General features: G+C 41.1%; 1 protein-coding gene across 1 annotated transcript in view; it reads left to right on the top strand.

Annotated features, from left to right (window-relative positions):
• Window positions 1-22,078, top strand: part of LOC122741600 (mesothelin-like protein) — a 35,655-nt gene extending 13,577 nt beyond the window's left edge. Inside the window, exons 7-19 of the mRNA XM_043985247.1 lie at window positions 422-542; window positions 2,103-2,188; window positions 3,165-3,294; window positions 3,446-3,627; window positions 4,107-4,197; window positions 7,485-7,602; window positions 8,796-8,986; window positions 9,740-9,892; window positions 12,023-12,156; window positions 12,491-12,627; window positions 14,732-14,826; window positions 15,796-15,985; window positions 21,966-22,078. Of these exons, the coding sequence (XP_043841182.1) occupies window positions 422-542; window positions 2,103-2,188; window positions 3,165-3,294; window positions 3,446-3,627; window positions 4,107-4,197; window positions 7,485-7,602; window positions 8,796-8,986; window positions 9,740-9,892; window positions 12,023-12,156; window positions 12,491-12,627; window positions 14,732-14,826; window positions 15,796-15,985; window positions 21,966-22,078 (1,741 nt within the window). The remainder of the gene's footprint in view (window positions 1-421; window positions 543-2,102; window positions 2,189-3,164; window positions 3,295-3,445; window positions 3,628-4,106; window positions 4,198-7,484; window positions 7,603-8,795; window positions 8,987-9,739; window positions 9,893-12,022; window positions 12,157-12,490; window positions 12,628-14,731; window positions 14,827-15,795; window positions 15,986-21,965) is intronic.
• Window positions 22,079-25,780: the final 3,702 nt, after the last annotated feature.

Here is a 25,780-nt window from a genome sequence, read left to right as displayed (position 1 = left end):
TGACCAGAGTCACACAGGCTGACTAGTGATGTCAGAGTTGGAACTGAAACCCAGGTGTCCACTCCAAGGCCAGGGCTCTTTCTTCTATGACCACACTGCCTTCCATAAGAGTTTTCCCAAGCATTACCCTCTCATTCAAAATATACTCCTAAATTGGGCAGCTAGTTGGCACAGTGGATAGAGCGCTGGCCCTGGAGTCAGGAGTACCTGAGTTCAAATCCGGCCTCAGACACTTAACACTTACTAGGTGTGTGATCCTGGGCAAGTCACTTAACCCCAATTGACTCACTTAAAAAAAAAAAAAATATATATATATATATATATACATACATACATACTCCTAAATTTACTGAGCCATTACCCTCAAGTAGAAGGGCAGAGAATTCTGGGTCCTGTACAAATGGTACAATTTTTGTTTTAGGCTGTCCTCAAGTCTGCTACAGGGCTTCAGCTGTGGAGCAGCCAACTTCCTGAACCAGAGTCAATTTGCTGAGCTTATCAGGGTCTTGGCCAGTAAACATATCAGGATAGACAAAAGCCAGGTGAGTACTTGGGTTCAGGTATCTTCCCTCATCCCCAGTATACACACATAGACAGACAGACAGACACACACACACACACACACACACACTTCTTACCCAACTTTAGGCATCTAATTCCCTGGAACCCATCTCAAATAATAGTCAGCATGATGAAATTATGGATGGATCCTGATGGACATACTCTCTCTTTAATCATTTGTGGATGCTGGCCTCTAACCCCTCTCCTAACATCTTTTTTTTTTTTTTTTTGCGGGGGCAAGGGGGGTTAAGTGACTTGCCCAGGGTCACACAGCTAGTAAGTATCAAGTGTCTGAGGCCGGATTTGAACTCAGGTACTCCTGAATCCAGGGCCGGTGCTTTATCCACTGTGCTATCTAGCCGCCCCCTCCTAACAGCTTTTTGCAAATATTCTGAAAGTCCACTTAGTCATTGTACACAAGATTTGAGCGAGCTTAGAATCAGGGCTCAGGTTAGACTGACAGGCAGAAAAGAATAGGCTTTGTTTTCCATACATCAGGTGAGAAAGGAGGGAATTAAAGTCCTCTCGGGTCCCTTCCAGTTCTAATATCACACAATTTTATGATTCTGTAGTTCTCATATGAATGAATCACTGCAGATGTTTTAAAGTAGTTTGTCCTCTTACCATTTCTCATGTGACCAAATAAGAAAACCATTGCAAAGAGGTTTAATTTGGGAAATGACTCAAACTTTGCTGTCAGCTATGGAAAAAAACCTTCCATAAAAAGGCAAAAACCAAATAAATCAAAAACAAATACTGTGCAACTATAATGACCAAGCGTAGGAAGAGATAAGAGAATGTACCTCCCTCCCTTCTTTGCAGAGGTGGAGGACTATGCATATGGAACACTGAATATACTTTTTTTATATAATAAACCTTTCTGTTTAAAGTTTTGAGTTCCAAATTCTATCCCTCCCTCCCCTCCCTTCTCCCTAAGGCAATAAGCAGATATGTTATACGTGTGCAGTTATGTAAAACACTGCCATATTAGCCATTTTGTGTAAGAAAACTTGAATAAAAGAAAAAATGAGAGAAAGTGAAAATAGCATGCTTCAGTCTGTATTCAATCAATATCAGTTCTTCCTCTGGAGGTGCATAGTATGCTTCATCATTAGTCCTTTGGGATTGTCTTGAATCACTGTGTTGCTGAGAATCGGTAAATCATTCAGAGTTTTTCATAGAACAATACTGCTGTCACTGTGTACAACATTCTCCCGGTTCTGATCACTTCATTATGCATAAGTTCATATAAGTCTTTCCAGGACTTTCTGAAATCATCCTGCTTGTCATTTCTTATAGCACAATAATTAAATATACTCTTAGCCTTGGATGTTGTTTGTTAGCTTTTCTGAACTATTTTGTTTTCTCTTTTTCTTCTTTGTTATAAGGGATTGTGCTCTGGGTACACAAAGGAGGAATCTATTGGGAAATGAAGGAAACACATGCAAAAAAATTATATCAATATAATTTTAAAAGAAAAGCCTTCCAATTAGCTAGGATTAATTGCATGGTGCCATCGAATTCTCCAATTTTCTTTATAGCTCAGCTGTACAGCCAAGAGACTGAAAGGGTTCATCACACCATCAGATTTTGAAGAATATCCTGCTGATATCCTGCTTTATATGGGGTAAGAGTGTCTCCTACAAATCTTGCTCTTCTTCCTATATTGTTACCCCACTAGGGAAGCCAGAGCAGCTGAGCCCTCAGGCTGCCTGAAAAATAATTGGAATGGGACAAATGAGGCTCTAGGTGCCAACACCTTGTAGTCTTCCACCAGCCCAGGTCAGCATGAGGTACAACTGTCCTCCATGATTCCCCCCCCAGGATCTCTTTTCCCAAGGGGTCCTCTTGGAGATAGGCTACCCCTCCAGAGCCCCTTCACCCACAGTCAGGCTATCTTCTGCCCCACTATTATCCCCTACCACTCCCTCCCATCTGCTTGTCAGATGATCCCTTACACTGCTCTTACCCTGCCCTACTCCAAAGAAATTCACCCCAGGTATAAGAATTCCTAGTTTGTGGCTCTGGAGACTGACAAGCAGCAGCTAGGTGCAGTAGCCCTGAGGAATACATTGGCTGTAGTTACTTGCAGAGCAATAGATGAAATCAGAAAGAATCAGGACATCTGACCTGGTGTTTTAGGCATTCCCATAATACTGTGGTTTTAAAGTTCTTTGTCATAAAGGCAAATACCAGAGAGGAGAGACTTCTACATGATAAAGAAATATGGTTCTGGAGTTTGTTGCTCCTAACTGACTTTCCCTGGGTGTCTCTCCGTTCCCTGCTGCATTCTATGTTCTTCTGGAGAAGTCTTGTTTGCCAGATGGTGCTACTAGCAGCCAGAAATCTTGGACAGAGACCACCAAAGGGTCTGGGCAATGATGGCTCTGTGTCACTAGGTTGTTTAGAATTGTGGTCTCCACAACACCTTCTGAGCCCTTTCCTAGTTTCTTGGGCTTTCCTGTATTAGATGCTGTTAGATCCTGGCAGTTAGAAGCCACAGGACCCTGATGCATGCTGCCATTTGGCCCTATATATCACCCATCTTGAGACCTAGATTTCAACTCTTGGTTGAAATCCTTGTTATTTACTATCATTTCCAGGATGGAAAAAGATCTAGGCCCAGACAACTGTGAAAAATATTTTAGGCAAATGGGACGGGTTCATTTTGACATCTTGAAGAAGGAGGCTTCTAAATGGAAAACCCTCCTGGGCCAGGCTGAGCACTGCCTGGTAAGTGATTTTTTTGTCTCTGTCTAGAAATTTATAAAATCTGAGGTTCTAAAAAAAGACTTTGGGGGAAATGCCCTACAACCCCACCCCACCAACTGCATTTTTATCTATTCTGTGTTTCTGTTTGTCTCCATTCCCCATTCCCTTCCAGGGAATTTCAAATGCCTCTCTTTCCAAGAAAAACCTACAAATTTTGGGTACTTTGTCCTGTACCCTGAATGACTCACAAATTATAAAATCTGACCCTTACATTCTCCAAGTGCTGCAGCACTGTTCATCATTCACTGCATCTCAAGTCACAGCCATTCAGCATAGGATGGAAGACATCTTTGGGTATGTATGTACTTAGAAGAATCTGATCCTATTTCAATAACAGTAGCAGCAATGGCTATTCACATTTATTGACCAGTAGCATGGATATACCCTTGAGGAATACAAAGCAACAAATTTGACCCTCAAAAAGCACTAGACTTAGCCCTTCTTCAGGGGTTTGCTTGCCATTCCTATTCAACTAAAATAATTGTGCATTTACGAGAATAGATGGGTCCCACATTCACAGCCTATTCACAGAATGTGTAAGATACCTCAGAAAATATAACATGATATGTCAGAAGGACCTTGGAGTATTAAGGGGCCTTAGAAATCATTGGCTAAAAACTTTACCACCATTGTGCAGACAAGAAAATTGAGAATATGAGAGAAGTGAATAGCTTGAGGTCACACACAGAGCTAGTAGAAGATCCAAGACCAACACAAGAACTCTTTAAGCCAGTTGCTGTGATTTTATGTTCCTATTTCTCTTTCCCCCAAAGGTCCCCAACAACATGGACAGTTGGCACCCTGCAGGAGATGGGTAATCTTACCAGCACCTTAGACAGCAACATCCTTCAGAGAATCCCTGAGGTACCTTGCAATGGTCTTCAGAGAATGGTTCTCCTATGGGCTTTGCACCAAGGTGGGCTGGAGGAGAGATGTTGTCAGGATATGGGACTTCTGGCCAATGAAAGCCTCCAGGAACACTTCTTGCTCCCAAATCTGCCCTTCCATCAACCCTTTAATCTCTTTCATCGACTTCCCATGTGCTTCCTTTAGTTCCCACCTGGATTTCTCCCCCCACACTAAGGGAATTTACAGAACAAGATGAGATCTCTCCCTATCTCCTCTGCTATTTCTAGCAAACACAATCCTGTAGAGGTTGACAGCAGGGAATAGGCAGAGGGGTTGGATTGGGGCAGGAAATGCACACATGGGAAAATTAGAAGACGTCTTAAAAGGAGAGGGAATGACATACCATAGAATTTATATAGAAGTATATAATATATATATAACCTTTATTGGATTGCCTGCTGTCTAGGGGAGGGGGGAGGGGGGAGGGAGGAAGAAAAATTTGAAATTGGAAATCTTATATAAACAAATACTGAAAACTATCACTACATATAACTGGAAAATAATAAAATACTTTTATTTTTTAAAAAAGAAGTATATCTATAGAATTTACATAGAAGTGCTGATTTAGAATCAGAGCACTTGGGTTTGAATCTCAGCTCTGCCACTAAATAACTGTGTGATGTTGTGCAAGTTACAACCTCTCTGGACCTCAACTGTGTTACAAGTCTCTTTCCATCTCTGAATATCTATGATCCTCTGATCTTACAATGAAAGTTCTCTTTGGTGCTTAGTGATTCATCCAAGAGACTTGGCTTGATCTCTCTCAGCTCCTTATAACTAACTCATTTTTTTTGTTTTTGACTTAAAATCCAGTCACAATCTGTCCCTTTATCCCTCTTTTTGTTCCTGGATCCCCATGGATCACCTTCCCCTATTCTGCCCCACGTTTCTCCTACAATAAAACCTGTGAGGGAAAGATAATCAATAAGCATTTATTAAGCGCCTACTATGTGCCAGGCATTATGCTAAGTGCTAGGGATACAAAGATAAATGAAAAAATCTCTACTCGTGGGGGGTTTACATTCAAAGCTAACATAGATGTTAATGGTTGTTCTGGTGGCATCCAATTACATTCACTCAATAAACACCTGTTATGCACCTGCTCTGAACCCTGTAAAAGAGGCAGAGAGAAAGGAGGCTCAGTGACTGCCCTCAGGGAGCTCACAACCTAGAAGAAGAGAATAAGACAAAGAAACAGATATCTATAATAAATGGCAGAAGGGAATGAGGTCATTAAGAGAGATGTAGATAGGGGCAGCTAGGTGGCGCAGTGGATGGAGCACCAGCCCTGGAGTCAGGAGTACCTGAGTTCAAATCCGGCCTCAGACATTTGACACTTACTAGCTGTGTGACCCTGAGCAAGTCACTTAACCCCAACTGCCTCACCAAAAAAACAAAACAAAAAACAAAAACAAGAGAGATGTAGATAAACTGTTATGAAAAGGAAGACCTCACTTCTAGCTGGGGCAGAAGGCAGGAAAAAAGCTTTGTAGAGCAGGTGGCATTTGGACTGGGCCTTGGAAAATGGATCAGATTTGGAAATGTGGATCTGCAGAGAAGGACCTTCTGAGGAAAAGGAGCAGTTAAAGCAAAGGAATATTTGGGTAAGGAGCCCAACTAGTTGAGCATTGAGAATATAAGGAAGGCTAACAGAAGTGAAGCCTAGGTTGGTGACAGCTCATAGAAAGCCTAGAATATCAAACTAAGAGGGGCAGTTAGGTGGTGCAGTGGATACTCTATCCAGGGCACCAGCCCTGGAGTCAGGAGGACCTGAGTTCAAATCCGCCCTCAGACACTTGACACTTACTAGCTGTATGACCCTGAGCCAGTCACTTAACTCCAATTGCCTCACAAAAAAAAAAAAAAAAAAACGAAAAAAAACTACCTTAATCAAACAAAGGACTTTATTAGACTTTATCAGTATTGATAACTCAAAAGATATCCCAGACTTTATCTACCTTGAAAAAGAATTAAGAACTTAAAGGGATCTTTAAAAATCATCTAGTCTCACTCTATTTTACATATGGGGAAGCTGAGACCCAGAGAGGAAAATGATTAGCCCAAGGTCATATAGCAACAATGTAGCAGAACTGAGACTTGAACCCAGATCTCCAGACTCCAAAGCCAACACTCATTCCACTTTGCTATACTCATTAGGAAATCATCTCAAGTCATTTCCAGACAGAGATAAATACCCAACAGACTACCTCAGCATTTCCCCTCTATCTAGCAACAAGCACAAGCCTGATTGGAGGGGGAATCCAGGGGGTAATCATTGACAACAGGCAACTGCTTTGACAACAGGAAAAACTTCATCATCACAAAAAACATAGAATTTCCATTTTACTTATAGAATATCTCCATCTACCTGTGCATAGGGAGATTACATTGGGGCAGCTAGGTGGCACAGTGGATAAAGCACTGGCCCTGAATTCAGGAAGAACTGAGTTCAAATCTGACCTCAGACACTTGACACTTACTATGTGACCTTAGGCAAGTCACTTTACCCTCATTGCCCTGCAAAAAAAAAATAAATATATATATATATATAGGTCAATCATTATAAATTTTAATATTATTTAGTTTGTGGGTCCATGAGAGCTTGTATCAAGCAGGTTTGACTTGGGTGAAGGGTCAGGAAAAGGTCAATGAAGCTGGAAAGGGAGATGTGAAGGAAGTAGATAAACCCTCCAACTCCACACACAAAATTCCTGCTTCTCTGCATCTCTTCACAGGGCTAATTTGTACTTCTAATTTCCCTAATCAGTGCTTAATGTCAGGTGACTTGTGTTTCAATCCTGGCTCTTTCTCTTACTTTGGACAAGACAGTTTCCCTGTCTGTAAAATGGCTATAATCACCCCCTTACTATCTGTTTCAAGGAACTGTTGTGAAGATTAGGTGATTAGTAAAAAGCTTACTGTTAAAAACCAGTCTTGCCCCGGGGCAGCTGAGTAACACAGTGGACAGAGTCAGGCCCAAAGTCAGGAAGATTAATCTTCCTGAATTCAAATCCAGCCTCAGACACTTATTAGCTATGTGACCCTGGCCTTAACTCTGTTTGCTTCAGTTTCCTCATCTATAAAATGAGCTGGAGAAGGAAGTGAAAAACCACTCCAGTATCTTTGCCAAGAGAACCCCAAATAGGGTCATGAAGAGTTGGACATGGCTGAAAAATGACTAGGAAAAAAATTCTTGCCCCAAAGTGCCCACCTCTCCCTAAAGCCCTCCCTTTGTCCCACAGACCTTGAAGACACTGTTCTTTCCAAATTTCTTGAGTCGGCTAAAGATCTACAACAAAGAACAATTCATGTACAGTTTGAAACAACTCAGAGGACCCCAGAGGAACAAACGGGACACAAGTAGGTAGCCTACATGCTGAAATTCTGACCTCCCTGTCTCTCTCAATCTCTTCCTATTTATTCTACTTACAAGTTGTTGCTTCTCCAAATGTCACAGACATAGACTATCAAAATCAAAAAAGGCTTCAGAGATACCCTAGCCTAACCATCCCCATTTTGCAGATGAGGAAAACTCCATCCCAGAGAGAAGAAGCTTGTCCAAGGTCACCCAGCAAGCTATCAGCACAATCCCAGAGTCTAGATTTCCTAATTCTAGCATTTTTCTCTACTGTATCAAAAGATGGTATAATGTAAAACACCTGAGAGTCAACATCAGGGGACCTGGATTCAAATCCCAGCTATACTATTTATGATCTTTCTGTGTGACCTTGGCCAAGTCACTAGACCACAATTTCCTCATCTGTAAAGTTGAAGGAATTGAACCAGATGACTTGTAGGATCCCTTCTAGCTCTAAATCTTTGACTATAACCTTGATCCTCCCTCACTAAGACAACAGGGAACCAATTTTTCAGGAAGGTCTTTTAAGTTTCCCTCTTATTGCCTAAAAAAGATAAAATCACTCTTTTACCATGTCTCAGGAAGCATTTTGCATTTTTCCTTCATCTATCTGTTCCAAATGATCTTTTGTTTTTGCTTGGTTTTTGTTGGTTTTTTATTTTGTTGGGTTTTTGCGGGGCAATGAGGGTTAAGTGACTTGCCCAGGGTCACACAGCTAGTGTTAAGTGTCTAAGGCCACAGCTCATTCTTTATCCACTGTGCCACCTAGCTGCCCCTGTTCCAAATTATCTTTTAAAAGTGTTGACTAGGGGGCAGTTAGATGGCCCAGTAGATAAAGCACTGGCCCTGGATTCAGGAGCACCTGAGTTCAAATCCAGCCTCAGACACTTGACACTTACTCCCTGTGTGACCCTGGGCAAGTCATTTAAACCCCCTTGCCCCACAAAAAGGGGAGTCATTGGGTGAAAAGGAAAGGAAGGGGGGCAGCTAGATGGCGCAGTGGTTAAAGCGCTGGCCCTGGATTCAGGAGTACCTGAGTTCAAATCCAGCCTCAGACACTTAACACTTACTAGCTGTATGACCCTGGGCAAGTCACGTAAACCCCGTTGCCCCGCAAAAAAAAAAAAAAAAGGAAAGGAAGGCTTTGCATTTCTGGAAAGTCACCCCTGGCTGATTTTGCTTTGTACCTCAGCAGCCTGTCATGGAGTCCCACTAACAGCAGATAGAGTGAGGAAGGAGAAAGACATGGTAGCTGCCCTATACACTTCGAGTAGTGATCTGGAAACCTGCTTGCCAGACAGCGTCCTGAAAAACAACTTGGAGCTCTTTGGGAACATGGAGTTTGAGGATGCCCTGCTCCAGGTTCTGAAAATGAAACTGGATAAGGTAGAGTTGGACTGGTGATGGGAAAGGGAGGGGAAAGTCACGTGTAAGACATAGCTGAGCCCTCAACCTATGAGAGGTCAGCAGGCCTAACTGCCTAAGCAAAGGCATGCGGGTGCGAACTGGAATGTCACCCTGTTTATTTGATCCTAGTAAGGCAAAGCACAAATCCAAAAAGCTTCATATCCATGTCAAGCCCATTCATTTTCTCATATGAACAGGAGGTGATGTGCTATAGTGAATAGAGACCTGGATTCTGGTCCCAATTCTTCTGCTAATTTACTCCATGACTTGGCTGATCCTTTCTCTGTATCTGAGAGGCCTCCTCTATAAAACAAATTGAGTATATGCATCTAATGGGATACCATTATGCACAAGAAATGGCAAATGTGAAGAATATCGAAAAATACGGGAAAAGATAAGAAATGCTGCAGAACAAAGACAGCATGAGAACAATAATATATACACTGATTATATATAAAAAATAAAAACAGCAAAATTGGAACATGTAATGAAGAGTATAATGTAAAAAATAGTATATATAGCATAAAAGACATAACAATAGAATTGTTTTGTTAATATTAATATATACATTTAAAAAGCAAATTGTAAATAATCTAGTTTGTGGATCTATAAACAATCATTTAAACATTTTGTTTTGTGAAAGGTTATTGAATTTAGATTTTTTTTAAACTAAGTGGTCCCCAAGGCCATGTTTAGCTCTGACACACTGTGACATGTGATGTCTTCAAACAGATGTTGGGAGTGCTTCCTGAAGACTACCTCCCACTCCTGGGCAACATAGGCAAAACATACCAACCTGCAGAGATGGCCCAGTGGAACATCACTGCTAGCGACACTTTAGTTGGCCTCTTGAGAGGAACTTCTTGGTTAAATCATGATGAAAAGGTAAGGGGAGAGAAAGAGACACAGACACAGAGAGAGAAGCAGCATGGTATAGTGAAGAGAGCTGGCTTGAGAGACATGAAGTCCTGGGTTCAAGTCCTACTTCTGGCATATACTGCCTCAATGACCCTAGAGGCAAATCATTTAACCTATTGGAGCCCCCAGGATATTCTCTAAAATTATAAGTTACAGAGCAAGTGCTAAATTGCATTGACAGAGGAAGTTCTCTATACCGTTGAAATCATAGGTATAATACTTAAAAAAAAAAAAAGTAGGGGAAAAAACAGAAAAATTCTTCTCTTAGTTGGTCTACAAATCAACTTATATAGTTTCTGTTGTTCAGCCGTGTCTGACTCTTCGTGACCCCATGTGAGGTTTTCTTGGCAAAGATACTGGAGTGGTTTGCCATTTCCTTCTCCTGCTCATTTTACAGATGAGAAAATTGAGGCAAACAGGGTTAAGTGACTTGCCCGGGGTCACACAGCTAATAAGTGTCTGAGGACAGATTTGAACTCAGAAAGATGAGTCTCCCTGACTCCAGGCCCAGCACTCTATCTACTGTGCCACCTAACTGTCATATAAAATAGTAGTAATAGGGGCAGCTAGGTGGCGCAGTGGATAGAGCACCGGCCCTGGATTCAGGAGGACCTGAGTTCAAATCCAGCCTCAGTCACTTGACACATTACTAGCTGTGTGACTCTGGGCAAGTCACTTAACCCCAATTGCCTCACAAAAAACCCCACAAAAAATAAATAAACAAAAGAACAATTTGGAACTATGCCCAAAGGACTATAAAACAAAATAGTAGTAATAGCTAGCATTTATATGATGCTTTAAGGCATGTAAAGTACTTTACAAATATTATCTTATTTGATCCTTATAACAACCCTGGAAAAGAAGTGTTATTATTATCTCAATTTTACAGATGAAGAAATTGAGGCAGCCGTTAAGTGACTTGCCCAGGGTCACACAGTGAGTAAGTGTCTGAAGCCAGATTTGAACTCAGGAAAATGAGTCTTCCTGATTCCAAACCCAGTGCGCTATCTACTGTGCTACCTAACTGACTTCCTGATTTCAGGCCTAGTGCTCTCTCCACTGCCTCTAAAGCACAGAGTACTATGGGACATCTCAAAAGGAGAAGTATCCAAAACACTACAGTTCAAAAAGCTTCTCATTTACAAAGTACTAATACTACTTATTATAAAATACTATTAGTACAGGGCAGCTAGATGGCGCAGTGGCTCTGGAGTCAGGAGTACCTGAGTTCAAATCCTACCTCAGACACTTAACACGTACTAGCTGTGTGACCCTGGGCAAGTCACTTAACCCCAATTGCCTCGCTAAAAAAACAAAAACAAAAAAAAATACTATTAGTACTACAAAGTACACAGTTATAATTCCTTTTTAGAGGTTTTTTTTAGTTTACAGAATCCTCTATTACTTGAAAAGTGCTTTGTGATTTGCAGACCCTTTACAGTTTACAAATGTTTTCATATTTGTTTGCTTATCTGCGTCTCACAACAGCCCCATGAGTTCTTGATCCCATTTTTTTTATAAAGTATTTTATTTATTTTTTTTCCCGTTACATGTGATCCCATTTTTGAGAGAAGTAAACTGAGGCCCCGGGAGGGGCAATAAGTAGTCCATGGCCACACATGCCGTGCTAAGACTGGAACCCAAAGCCCGCAAGTACCAATCCAAGACCCATTCCACTATATTCCATTCACCAAAGAGAGAAGACTGAAGATATGGGAAGAATTCCTTTCTCATCCTTCCTCTCTTCCTTTCCTCCCTTTGGCATTTATGGAGCACTTACTAGGTGCCTAGGCCTGTGCTATGTTAGGCTGTGAAGGATACAAAAGAAGCCAGTCTTGCTTATAATCTGAATGTAGAGAGGAGACACTTCCAGGAAGCAATGAGAGAACAATAATGGGACATTGAACTACTCAGCCACGTTGCCTTTCCTTCTTCCTACAAAGACCATGCATTTTCAGCTCCAAAACAGCCACCTCACCCCCTCCCCCAACAGTCCTGAGTCCCTGCAGAGAAGGGAGAAGGGAGAAGGCATTGGATGTTAGCTGGGGAAGGGAAATCTGACATCTAAGAAAGTTACATAACATAATTCGTTCTCAGGTCAATGCAATGGTCAAGCAGTACCTTAAAGGGAACCGCACCGGGCTAGGAGGGATCGTCCTCACTGCCCTGGACCCTCACGTCTGCGCTTTGGATGACAATCTGCTGCAGCATCTCAGTCCCAAGGACATTCGGTATAATTCCAGTCATTTCTCCCTGTTGTAAATAGTAATCATAGCTCACGCTGATATAGTGCTTTAACATTTACAAAGCACTTTTAAAATAATCATTTATATAGCATTTGTGGTGTGCTAAACACTTTACAATTATTAGCTCATTTGATCCTCACAACAACCCTGGGAAGTAGGGGCCATTATTATCCTCATTTTACATATGAGGAAACTGAGGCCAACAGAGTTTAAGTGACTTGCCCAGAGTCACACAGCTAGAAAGCATCTGAGGCTGAATTGGAATTCAGGTATGTATTCCTGACTCCTGGAATGAGATGGGTGCTATTATTATCCACAGGGAGCTGACTACACCCTTGGATATTTCTCGGTGTTCTCAAAGAAAGAAGAACCTCATCTACCACCAGGTGAAAGCCACAGTCCAGGAGCACCAGAATACACAGAATGCTTATTATCAGATGCTGAAGTCCTTGCTTGGTGAGTTCAGATGCCAACAAGCCCACAAAGTAGATCTTGGTCTTCCAGCTCACAGGTCTTAGCTTTATAAAAACAAATAAGAAAACAAGGTCCTTTCCAGCTCTATGAGGGAAGTAGAACCAGTGCTTGTCAAAGGATGATTCGTCCCTATAAATCTCTCTCTCTCTCTCTCTCTCTCTCTCTCTCTCTCTCTCTCTCTCTCTCTCTCTCTCTCTCTCTCTCTCTCTCTCTCTCTCCCTCCCTCCCTTCCTCCCTCCCTCCCTCCCCCTGGTCTGTGAAGTCCAAAGGCTCCATTGAGAGAACTATAGTTGCTGCAGGAAGCACCAACACATTGTTCAGTGGGACATTTCAATTTGTGAGGGGCTGGAGTATAAACTATCAAGGTGTGAAGGACTGTTACGGGGTCCCCTGAAATTGTCATTTTTAGCCGCCATATTTCACAGGACCAATAGAAATAGACTGAATTTTTACATTCCTTGTGGAGAAAAGCCACCTATCAATGCAGATCAATAACTGTTGGCCAATTTATAATCTGAGAGTTGCCTGCAGCATTGAGAAGTTAAATAATAATAATGCGGGCAGCTAGGTGGCACAGTAGATAGAGCACCAGCCCTGGATTCAGGAGGACCTGAGTTCAAATCTGGCCTCAGACACTTGACACTTATTAGCTGTATGATCCTGGGCAAGTCACTTAACCCCAGTTGCCTCATCCAAAAAATAATATTAATAAAAATGATAAATAGCCAGTGTTTATGTAGCACTTTAATATTTGTAAAGCTCTTTACAAATATTAACTCATTTGTTCCTCACAACAACTCTGGGAAGCAGGTACTATTTTTTTTTGATGAGGCAATTGGGGTTAAGTGACTTGCCCAGGGTCACACAGCTAGTAAGTGTTAAGTGTCTGAGGTCAGATTTGAACTCAGGTCCTCCTGACTCCAGGGCCAGTGCTCTATCCACTGCACCACCTAGCTGCCCCTGGTAGCAGGTACTATTATTGTTCCCATTTACAGATGAGGAAATTGAGGCAGGAAGCTACATAGTACAGTGGATAGATTGCCAGGCCTGGGGTTACAAAGACTAACCTTCTGGAGTTCAAATCTGGCCTCAGACACTAACTGTGTGACCCTGGGAAGTCACTTAATCCTGTGTTTGCCTCAGTTTTCTTATCTGTAAAATAAGATGGAGAAGGAAATGGCAAATCATTCCAGTATCTCTGCCAAGAAAACCCCAAAATGGGGTCACAAAAGAGTCAGACACAACTAAACAACAACAACAAAAACTGAGGCAAACAGAGCTTTTGATAAGGGTCACACAGCTTGTAACTTCTGAGGCTGGATTTGAACTCAGGTCTTTCATTCTCCAGGCCCAGCATTCTATCCACCAGTCACCTAGCTGCCTCTAAGGTTAAGTGAACTTCCCAAGACCACACAGTCAGTATCTGTGAAAGGTTAGATGTGAACCCAGTCCTTCTTAACTTCAAGGCCAGCTCTTATTACCATATTGTCTCTCTGTAATGTTTTAGTGCAGAAAAAAAAAGTCTAGACAGACTTTTCCTAAAAATAGATTATCTAGCCCAACCCCATCATTTTACTAAAGAGACAACTTGTGCCCAGAGAGGGGAAGTCAAGACCAATGTCACCCCTACCTGTGGCCTTCTGAATTGAAGTCCAAAGCTTATTCTACTCTACTGTGCCTCTCTGGAAACTTTTGAACCCTCCCCCTAGGCCAACCAAGTTACTTTAACATTTCTCCAAACTATAGTGTCCTAAAAATTAAGTATTTCCTAACAACATCTCGGTTAAAATAATGTACAAAGATTATTATTTTGGACCATGATGGCTATAGTCCATGGTGGATTAGAGCACTGGGCCTGGGAAGAAATGGGAAGAAAGCCTTCCAGGCAGCAGAGGTCAGGGGAGAGCCTAAGCATAGGTTGTACAGGGGACAGTAAGGACATCTTCTTAGTTGGATCAGTGTATATACTGGGGAGGTCAAGTGTGCAAGGGACCCAGAAAACCAGGTAAAAATGGTTGGACTAAATTGAGTGCTAGTCTTGGCTAATGGCCCAAGTTGGGAATTCACCTCTGCTTCCTCTTGGTAGGAGGAGCCCCATCTGAAGATCTCATCCAATATGCAGCTGGCTCCCCCGTGATGGACTTGGACACCTTTACAGCCCTCAATCCCAAGGAGGTTAAGGTGGGAAATATTGGGGGGCCAAGCTTCCCCCTGGAACTGTCAGCTATTGTATCGTCCCATACTGATCATTCATGGGCTCACAGATATTGAACAAGCAATTGCCTCTTAAAAGCTCACTCCCTAAGTCTCCAAGATGAGCTGATGTACCCAAGGTACATCAAGATAACATAGCTAGGGGCAGGTAGGTGACGCAGTCGATAGAGCACTGGCCCTGGAGTCAGGAGTACCTGAGTTCAAATCCAGCCTCAGACACTTCACACTTACTAGTTGTGTGACCCTGGGCAAGTCACTTAACCCCAATTGCCTCACTAAAAAAATTTTTTTAATTTTTTAAAATAAAAAGATAACATAGCTACAGAGCAGTTAGGTGGTGCAGTGGATAAAACACCAGTCCTGGATTCAGGGGGACCTGAGTTCAGATCTGGCCTCAGACACTTGACACTTACTAGCTGTGTGACCTTGGGCAAGTCACTTAACCCTCATTGCCCCACAAAAAAAAAAAAAGAGAGATAACACATCTACAAAGGCAAAAACCAGGTTTGGGGGCTCAAAGGCCAGTGATCTTTCCATTAAACCAACACTTCCCTCCATGCCTCATAATGACACACAAAGAGTATAACTGACCTGCAGGAAACTCAAACGCATGGCCTTGGTTTTCTTAATACTGTGTCTTGGGGGCAGCTAGGTGGTGCAGTGGATAAAGCAGTGGCCCTGATTCAGGAGGACCTGAATTCAAATCTGGCCTTAGACACTTGACATTTATTAGCTGTGTGACCCTGGGCAAGTTACTTAACCCTCACTGCCCCGCCAAAAACAAAAAACCAAAAAAACACTGTGTGTTAATCCACTGAGCTGACCAGCCCTAAACCTTTGGTACCATCTTGTCAGTCAGTGTTACTCCTGAGATGAACATTGTAGGACCCAAGGCAACAGTCTAAGGTACTCTCTCTTTTCATTTTGGATCCACAGAAATTAAGCACTCAAAATCTGAAAGACTTACTTGATGTGAATCTCTCTGAACTGAACACTATCACTGAGCATCCTACAGTACAGGCTTGGGTGAAGGCTCATACCCAGTCAGAAGTAAATGCCATTGGGCTCAAGGTTACGGCTGGACATCCAGACCCAACACCTAATGGCTTCTTTGTTTTAACATCAGGTAAGTGACTTCCAGGGACATTGTCCTCATGACCAAAGCAGTGCACAGATAGTATTTAGTTTGACCTCACCAATTCAGATTAAGAAGAGGAAAGGTTTGTATCAATGAGTAATACGAGTCCTTCCCCAAACCCCAGAGTCTACTACTTCTCCCCTCCAAATGACCTTCTGTGTATATTTTGTGTGTATATATATATATATATATATATATATATTTGTGTACTTTTTGTCTCCTTGAGGACAGGCACCCAGAAGAGTGACTGGCATACAGTAGCTACTAGCTGCTTAGTAAATGTTTATAAATTGATAGATTAACAAGTCTGAAATAATAGACCATACCTAACATCATTAATGGGTTCCTTGGATTCATGATGTTAGGAGAAACAATGTTACAAAGGAACAGTTAAATTCCATAAGAAATGATTGTTATAGACATGAGATATTTTACCAAGCATTCAAAATTCAAACAATAAACACTAAAAGCAGGTCTTTACCTGAGATTATAATAGGGAATTGAAGTATTTGAGGCTGAATTGAATAAAGTAGAACCAGTCAGGGTGGGAACTATTAAATGAAGCTAAGTTGGTCTCCAGTGATTTGCCACAGTAAGGTTTCTCAAAGTTATAGTAAAATTTGAGATAAGGTTAATTACACTGTTATTGTGAAATGATTTTGATCAGGGTGATATGGGGTAGGACTTACCTGCATTGTTGTGTTAGGTTGTTTTTTGGTCATGTACAACTCTTCATGACCCCATTTGGGGTTTTCTTTGCAAAGATAATGGAGTGGGGGCAGCTAGGTGGCGCAGTGGATAAAGCACCAGCCCTGGATTCAGGAGGACCTGAGTTCAAATCCGGCCTCAGACACTTGATACTCACTAGCTGTGTGACCCTGAGCAAGTCACTTAACCCTCATTGCCCCGCAAAAAAAAAAAAAAAAAGAAGAAGAAGAAGGCGATAATGAAAGATAATGGAGTGGTTTGCCATTTCCTTCTCTAGTTCATTTTACAGATGAGGAAACTGAGGTAAACAGGGTTAAGTGACTTGCCCAGGGTCACATAGATAGTTTTTGAAGCCAGATTTGAACTCAGGAAGATAAGTCTTCCTCTATTCACTGCACCACCTAGCTGTCCCTAAAGGGCGTGCCTGCATGGGGCATGTTTAAAAAAAACCTAGAGATCTTTAAATGAACCCATAAAAATGCTCTGTAATTGGTGCCTCCATCGGTTGCTAATATGAAGATGGATACTCCTAAATTGCTTAAAAGTTGATTCTCTTCTAAGTAAGTACATGGCTCTATGCAATAATTTACATCATCATTTATGAAATCCTATCTTCATAGTTAATATGAAATTAAACATCAACCAGCTCCTGGCCAAATAAGGTTCTATGATAACCTATGTGGCATAGTAGAAAGGTCACTGAATTGGAAAAAGACAGGTTTGAGTTCAGTGCTTGCTAGCTATGTGACCTTGGGGAAATCACTTTATCTCATTTAGCCTCAGTTTCTTTGTTTGGAAAATGGGCGTAGCAACACTTACCTTACCAACTTTGCTGAGCCATTATGAGCAATATATTCATACATCAAGTACCTGAATGGGTGAAATCCATTAATACAGATTGCAATCTGGTTAAAATTTATAGTCGTAGAGTATTGTCTGAAGGAGTGATCACACAGCTAGTAATTGCCAGAGGTAGGATTTGATCCTGGGTATTTCTGGCTAAAGGGTCCATCCATTATGCCATACTCCTTCTGTGTAGTGAGGAAAGAGTTGGAAAAACATAGTGCTGTGGTGTTCAACCTTGTCAAATGATGCTCACACATCTTATCTCATATATCCACATCAACCCTGGGGGTTAGATATCATGGGTCTCAATATCAAGAAACTGAGGTAGAGAGAAACAGTGATTTGCCCAGGGTCACAAAGCTAAGGTGGTATAGTGTATAGAGCACTGTCTCTGGAGTCAGTAAGACTTGAGTTCAAATTGAGCCTCAGACACTTACTAGCTGTGTCACCCTGGGCAAGTCACTTAACCCTGTTTACCTCAGTTTCCTCATCTGTAAAATGAGCTGGAGTAGGAAATGGCAAACCACTCCAGTATCTTTGCCAAGAAAACCTCGGATGGAATCACAGAGAATCAGACACAATTGAAAACAACTGAACAACAATAACAAAGCTAAGAAAGGGTAGAGCTGGGACTAGAAGCCAGATCTCCTGACTTCTAGCCCAGTGTTCTCCTCCATAGACTCCTTTGCTTCACAAAAAAACAGAACACATTGAAATTTTATCTATATGGGGTCCAATGCTAATTCAAGTGAACAAACATACACTGAGAAGCTACCTCTTCTTAGAATCATAAATCTAGAGTTGGAAGAATTTTTTCAATTTATCTTGTATATATCTTTGGGTTTTGTTTTGTTTTGTTTTTTGTTTTTTGTTTTTTAGGCAACGGGGGTTAAGTGACTTGCCCACGGTCACACAGCTAGTAAATGTCAAGTGTCTGAGGCCGGATTTGAACTCAGGTCCTCCTGAGTCCAGGGCCGGTGCTTTAACCACTGCGCCATCTAGCTGCCCCTATATCTTGATTATACATAGTTGTCTCCCCCATTAGACTGTGAACTCTTTGAGAACAAAGACTGCCATTTGCTCCCCTGTTTTTTGTATCCCCAGTGTTTAACACAGTGCCTGGCACATAGTAGGCCCTTAATGAATGTATATTGACTGAATGGAAGGAACCCCAAAGACCACTGAGTACACCGCCCCCCACCCCATTTCATAACCCATTTTATAGAAAGGAAAAGTGAAGCTAATTGAGGTTAAATGTCTTGCCCAAAGTCACATAAGTAGTAAATATCATAGGCAAGATTTGAACCTAGGTCCTCAGACTCAAGAGCCCATACTTTTATCACTATGCCAAGCTGCCTCTGTGAAAGGCCTATAAACCATCCTGGGATGTGGGTAGATGATTAGACCTGGAGTCAGGAAAATCTGGGTTCAAATTTCAGTTTAGGCATTTACTAGCTGTGTGACCCTGGGCAAGTCTCCATTTCTCTCAGCTAAAGTTTTTTCTTCTGTAAAATGGGAATAATCATCTCTGTAGCCCTTAGTTCATAAGATTGTTCTGAGGCTCAAGTGAGATAATCTGTATAAAATGGATAGACTTAGAGCTGTGATAGCACAGATCCAGGGACCCCTAGATGAGAAAACTTCCTCTACCAATGCAGGAGTTTTAGAGAACTGTGAGAAGGCGACTTAGTACTCAGGATCACACAGCCAGTATATGCCAGGGGTGCAGCTGAACCCAGGTTTTCTGACTCTAAGGCCAGCTCTCTATCTACTATCCTCATATAAAACATGATATGGGGCAGCTAGGTGGTACAGTGGATAGAGCACCGGCCCTGGAGTCAGGAGGACCTGAGTTCAAATCCAACCTCAGACACTTAACACTTACTAGCTGTGTGACCCTGGACAAGTCACTTAACCCCAATTGCCTCACCAAAAAAAAAAGAAAGAAAACATGATATAATGTAAAAAATGTTGTATAAACATTGGTGATTATTATCTCAAAGATAAGTAAAATATGAAACTTGTCCTCAGATAGCTGCAAATCTAATGGGAAGAAGGGGGAAAGTTGGGACAGTATAAGCTTCTATTCACAAAGTATTTATAAAACATCAACTACATGTAGTGGAGAATGCTAGATTTAGAGTCAGAAGGTCTACCCTCAAATCCAGGCTATGCCACTTATTATCTGTATGACTTTGGGTTAGTCACTTAACCTCTCTGCAAATCAGTTTCCTCATGTGTAAAATGAAGTCAAACTATTTGCTCTCAAAGGTTCTTTCCATCTACAAATCTATGATATATGAGGCACTGTGCTACATGCTGGGGAAGCAAAGAAAGAAACAAATCAATTCTTCCTTCAAAGGAATTTGCATTCTACTGGAAAGATATAACCATACATAGATAAGCAATTGCAAATTTGGGGGTGTTTGTTGTTGTTGTTTACAAAGTATATTACGAGGGGCAGCTAGGTGGTGCAGTGGATAGAGCACCGGCCCTGGAGTCAGAAGTACCTGAGTTCAAATCCAGCCTCAGACACTTAACACTTACTAGCTGTGTGACCCTGGGCAAGTCACTTAACCCCAATTGCCTCACTAAAAAAAACAAAAACAAAAACAAACATAAACACAAAGTATATTACAAGTAATTGCAAAATCATTTGGAGGGGCTAAATTTCAGAAAGGAATAATGTACACAATAATAGCTATGTAGGGCTTTAAGGTTTGCAATGATTTACATAATTTATTCCATTTGATCGTTATAACAACCCCACAAGATACATTATTACCCCCATTTTATAGATGAGGAAACTGACACTCAGCAATTTAAGTGACTTGACCAGGGTCACACAGATAAGTGTCTGTAGTAGGTTATTTTTTGTTTTGTTTTGTTTTTTGGTGAGGCAATTGGGATTAAGTGACTTGCCTAGGGTCACACAGCTAGTAAGTGTTAAGTGTCTGAGGTCGGATTTGAACTCAGGTCCTCCTGACTCCAGGGCTGATGCTCTATCCACTGCACCACCTAGCTGCCCCCTGTAGTAGTTTTTGAACCTAGGTCTTCCTAACTCCAAGTCTAGCACTCTATTCACTGTGGTACAATTTGTCTCCAACACATATACACACATATATATATGTATGTATGTATGTGTATATTCCCATATATATACTTATATATATTTACTCCAACATAACTACATGTTTTATATATACTTCTATATATACACACACTCCTATATATATGTTTACTCCAACAAAACTATATATAACTATATACATTTACTCCCATATATATTCCTATATGTATATTTACTCATTATATAAAATATGTTTACTCCAACATAACTATACATATGTGTTTATATATATATGCCATTCCACATTTTTATACACTCACATATATTTACTCATATATATATATATATACATATATTTACTCTAACATGATTATATACAACTATTATCTATTTCTTCATATATACACTACTACATATTTACTCATATGTATATACATATATTTATTCCAACATAATACATATATATATGTGTGTGTACATATATACATATAAAGATATATATCAATAGATGTGATATAAAATAAAATGATTAGTACTTTAAAAGGGTATGAAGTACAAAGTTCAGAGATGGGACATCAGAGAGCTCTAGGGAAAAAAATGTCAGGAATAACTAGTCTTAATGGTTAAGTAGCCATTCACTTTCACTCTCTATGGAAGGAAGGGAACCCTTTAGAAATACAAATTTAAGCCAATGGATTGAGCATTAACCTGGATTCAGTCCATCAATCAGTAAATATTTATCAAGTGCCTACTATATGCCAGGAATTGTGCTAAGTACTGGGGATACAAAGAAAGGAAAAAGATTACTCTTCTATGCTTATTTTATATGCTAGAGCAGAGAGTTCCAACCATGGCATGGTAGATCCACTCCAGTGCTTCTTAGCCTTCCCCCTTAGCTCCAACATCCTCCCTCCTTCCCAAATCGACCCTGGATTTATTTTGTATACTCTGTTTATACTTATTTGTGGGCATGTTTTCTCTCCTAACAGAATGTGAGCTCCTTAAGAATATAGACTGTTTCTTTTTGTCTTTATTTTTGTCTCCAGAATCTAGCAGTACCTGACACATCATAGGTTCTTAATAAAGGATTGTTGATTGATTCCAAGGCTACCATGCTCCATTCAAAGGAGCAGAGCTAGCTAGAGCTGAACCAAAGCATTCAATGAGGATGTTGTTTTATTGATTTGCTTCCTAGACTTACATCCAACTTTTCCTCCCAAGGAGAAAATTAGTGTTGTTATAAAGAAAGAACCAGATGGCAAAGCTCCTCTTTTTTTCTGTGAAGTGCCTGCTCCCCTACAGCTGTGCCCTACTGATCCAACTCTTTTCTTTATTCTATTTCAGCACCACCCGTTTCTAGAGCAGAAGGAGTCCTTATGAAAGAACACACTCTCCAGATTTCTTACACTATCTTCCTCGCCCTCTGGGGAGTAATGATTTCCTTAGGGACTTCATAACTTTCTGAGAATATATGACAGCACTGTCTCATTTGTCACACCAACATAAAAGAGAAATTGCAATCTACCCAATGCACAAGTGATTTGCCACCTCTTTGTCTCTTGAATGCAGGGTATAAGGATACATTGTGCAAGGATGGACTCCTTAGTTTTTAATTGCAGCAGCTTTCTCTGCCTCACATGGGTATTGTAAGATTTGCTTCATGTTGACAAATATAGACCACCTCACCAGAAACGAACCATATATTTGACATATTTCCAGTGTTGTTTTTATTGTCCTTTAGTTATTCTGTATGGTCACATTGTGGTATATGGGAAAGTGTGCTGAAATGGGAGTTGGAACACCTGCATTCCAATCTTGACTCTGCCATTAACTGTCATCTTTATGGAGGAAGTGACTGGTCAATTCTTTCAATTTCTACTTTACCCTCTGGTTCTAAACTATCTGAGCAGTTTTCTTTTATGATTTCTTGAAATATGATGTGAGGGAAAATCAATCCTCTTCTCAATAATACTCAGGAACTCAGCAGCGATGTGACAAAGGCTCTTTTATTTCCTTCTCGAGAGAAGGAGGAACCCTAGTGTGCAGATGGTGGGTGCAAAGAAAGGGTGCTTACAGGCCCTGTTTTAAACCCTAGTCCCTAACTCGAATGGACCCTCTCCTTTTTCATCATTGGTCCGATTACTCAAGGGTTACAATCTACACACAAAAACTAGCTAATCAGATCACAGTATTCCCATCCCTCTTCCTTATATAGGCATAACTCAGGAGTGGACCTTATTCTTCCTTATATGGACACAACTCAGGACCTTATTGAGACCAGGGCTCCTTGAACCATGTGATTTTGTTAGCCAGAGCGGGAGGAGGGGATCTGAGACCTTTGTCCTAAAAACAGATCAGGAGGAGTATGATTGACTGTTATATTCTCACTGAGAGGAGACAACTACCCATTTTCTCACATATGACATCTAGGCTCTTTTTTGTTGTTCATAGCTTTCAGGTAGCCCGATGATTCTTAAATTCTCTCTCCTCAATCTGTTTTCCAGATTGTTGTTGTTTTTTTCTCTAAGACATCATTTTACATTTTCTTTTATTTTTTCAAACTTTTGACTTTGTTTTATTATTTCCTGAGGTCTTGTAGAATCATTAGTTCCCATTTCACCAATTCTAGTTTTCAAGGAGTTTTCTTCAGTACCTCTTTTTCCAAGCTGATAGTTCTTTTTTCATATCTTTCTTCCATAGCTCTCATTTTCATCTTTAGTTCATTTTTTAACTCTTGTTTTAACTCTCTTCTAATGTACAAGCTGCATTTTTCTTTAAAGTTTGGCTTGGGGGCAGCTAGGTGGCACAGTGGATAAAGCACCAGTCCTGGATTCAGGAAGACCTGAGTTCAAATCCAGCCTCAGACACTTGACACTTACTAGCTGTGTGACCCTGGGCAAGCCACTTAACCCCCATTGCCCCACAAAAAACAATAATAATAATAATAATAATAATAATAAAGTTTGGCTTGTAGATGTTTTGAGTCACTCTATTCTTCTGTGCTTGTGTATTGAGTTTCCCTGTCACCATAGTAGCTCTTTATGGCCAGGTTCCTTTTTTGTTTGCTCATTCTTCCAGACTGCTTCTTGACTTTCTACTTTATGTCAGTGCCAGTCTCTATGTACTTCTGGGGGTAGAGAGATTGGGATAGTCATGTGAGGCAGTGAGTATCTAGTATAAGCTTCTGTCCTTTCACAGCTTGGGGGGCAGGGGTGAGGGGAGGAGTGTGAAAGCTTTTAGTGTTCCCAAAGTAGTGTGATCCAAGGAAAGCTCTGTTTACTGTCTTCTTTGTCCAATATTTGCCAGTTCCTGACCCAGGTTTGGGGTCTATTGACTTGTACATAGTTGAGAATTTCAGTACCTGGATTCAGTCATTATTAGCCCACTTTGAGACTGAACTGCAGGCTTCCATGCTAGACTAAAGACTAGAGCTGATAGAGCTGAGCTCCTGGCATGAGACACACAGCTCTGATCTGGAATTTGTTTTTGTTGTTGTTGTTGTTGTTGTTGTTGTTGTTGTTGTTGTTGTTTTGGTGAGGCAATTGGGGTTAAGTGACTTGCCCTGGGTCACACAGCTAGTAAGTGTTAAGTGTCTGAGGTTGGATTTGAACTCAGGTACTCCTGACTCCAGGACTGGTGCTCTATCCACTGCACCACCTAGCTGCCCCAAGGCTCACTTTGTAGTTATTGTTCTCCACCCTGGATCTGTAACATGAAACCAAGTAATGGACAACAGAACTGCCAGATGGAACCTGTTCTTGCAACTAGGACTAGTTCAAGGGTGCCCTGGGACTTCCTATCTGAGCCACATCTCTGCCTTCTTTCAGTTCCTATGTGTTGAAATGCTCTATACTCTACATATATACGCCCTGGCCAGACCCCACTCACTACCAGTGTATGCAAACCTCTCTGTCACCCTAAGCCATAATGAGCTAGGAAAAAAATGACTCATTGTGACTTTTTCTTGGCTTTCCCAATTTGAATCCAGACTGGCTCATTTTCTAGATCATTGTAAAGAAGGCGTCATAATGATCTAGGCTTAATTGCTTCCTATCATTCTTCCATTTTGACCCAAAATCTAACTGTGTAGCCTTGAACAAGTTGTTTCTCTTCTGTGTTTAGTTTCTTCATCTATAAAACAAGGTACTGGTACCATATAAATGTAAAGTCATCTACCTAGGTTCGGAATATCTACTGCATAAATACAGGGTGAGGGAAATATGGTTCCAAAGCAGTTCATGTGAATGAGACCTGGGCTTTTAGTAGATTACAAACTCTGTATGAAGCAGCAGTACAATATAGCATCCCTGTCAGCCCTGACCAAGATTTCATGGCACAGAGTCCCATATTTTGATTGATCCAGTTCTATGATTACGAATGGTCTAAAAGCTGAGCTAGTAGACAAAGGATACATATTCTTTGACCAACTGGATGCCATCCTGGCTTTCAGTTTATTTGGTTCTGGTCTTAAGAGGAAGGACAGTACATCTTCCAGAAAAAGCAGCCCCACCCCTCCCAACTATAATCTACATGAGTGGCCCAAGATGATTAAGGAACAAAACTGGAATTAGTGGAAACTACAAGATGTATTTCAGCTCAATATAATGACACTTTTCCTAACAATTACAGCTGTCTTCCACTAGAATCTTTGGAGAGGGGGAGGGTGGAGCAATGAGGGTTAAGTGACTTGCCCAGGGTCACACAGCTAGTAAGTGTCAAGTGTCTGAGGCTGGATTTGAACTCAGGTACTCCTGAATCCAGGGCCAGTGCTTTATCTACTTCGCCACCTAGCTGCCCCCCTTCCACTAGAATCTTACTCAAAAACATGTTATCCCCATGCCTGGAATGCTCTCCCTCCTCATCTCCACCTACTGGCTTCCCTGGTTTCCTTTAAGTGTCAGCTAAAATCCCATCTTCTACAGGAAGTCTTTCCCAACACTTTTTAATTCTAGTGCCTTCCCTCTCTTAATCGTTTCCTATTTATCCTGTATATAGCTTGTTTGTTCATATTTGTTTGCTTATTGTCTTCCCCATTAGATTGTGAGCTCCTTGAGGGCAGAGACTATCTTTTGCCTCTTTTTGCATCCCCATTACTAAGCACAGTGCCTGGCACATAATAGGCACTTAATAAATGTTTGTTGACTGACTGAAACAGGTGC

Source organism: Dromiciops gliroides, chromosome 1, assembly GCF_019393635.1.
Source record: "Dromiciops gliroides isolate mDroGli1 chromosome 1, mDroGli1.pri, whole genome shotgun sequence".
NCBI lineage: Eukaryota > Metazoa > Chordata > Mammalia > Microbiotheria > Microbiotheriidae > Dromiciops > Dromiciops gliroides.
The sequence above is the reverse complement of the archived record's forward strand: the minus strand, read 5'-3'. Positions and strand labels throughout refer to the sequence as shown.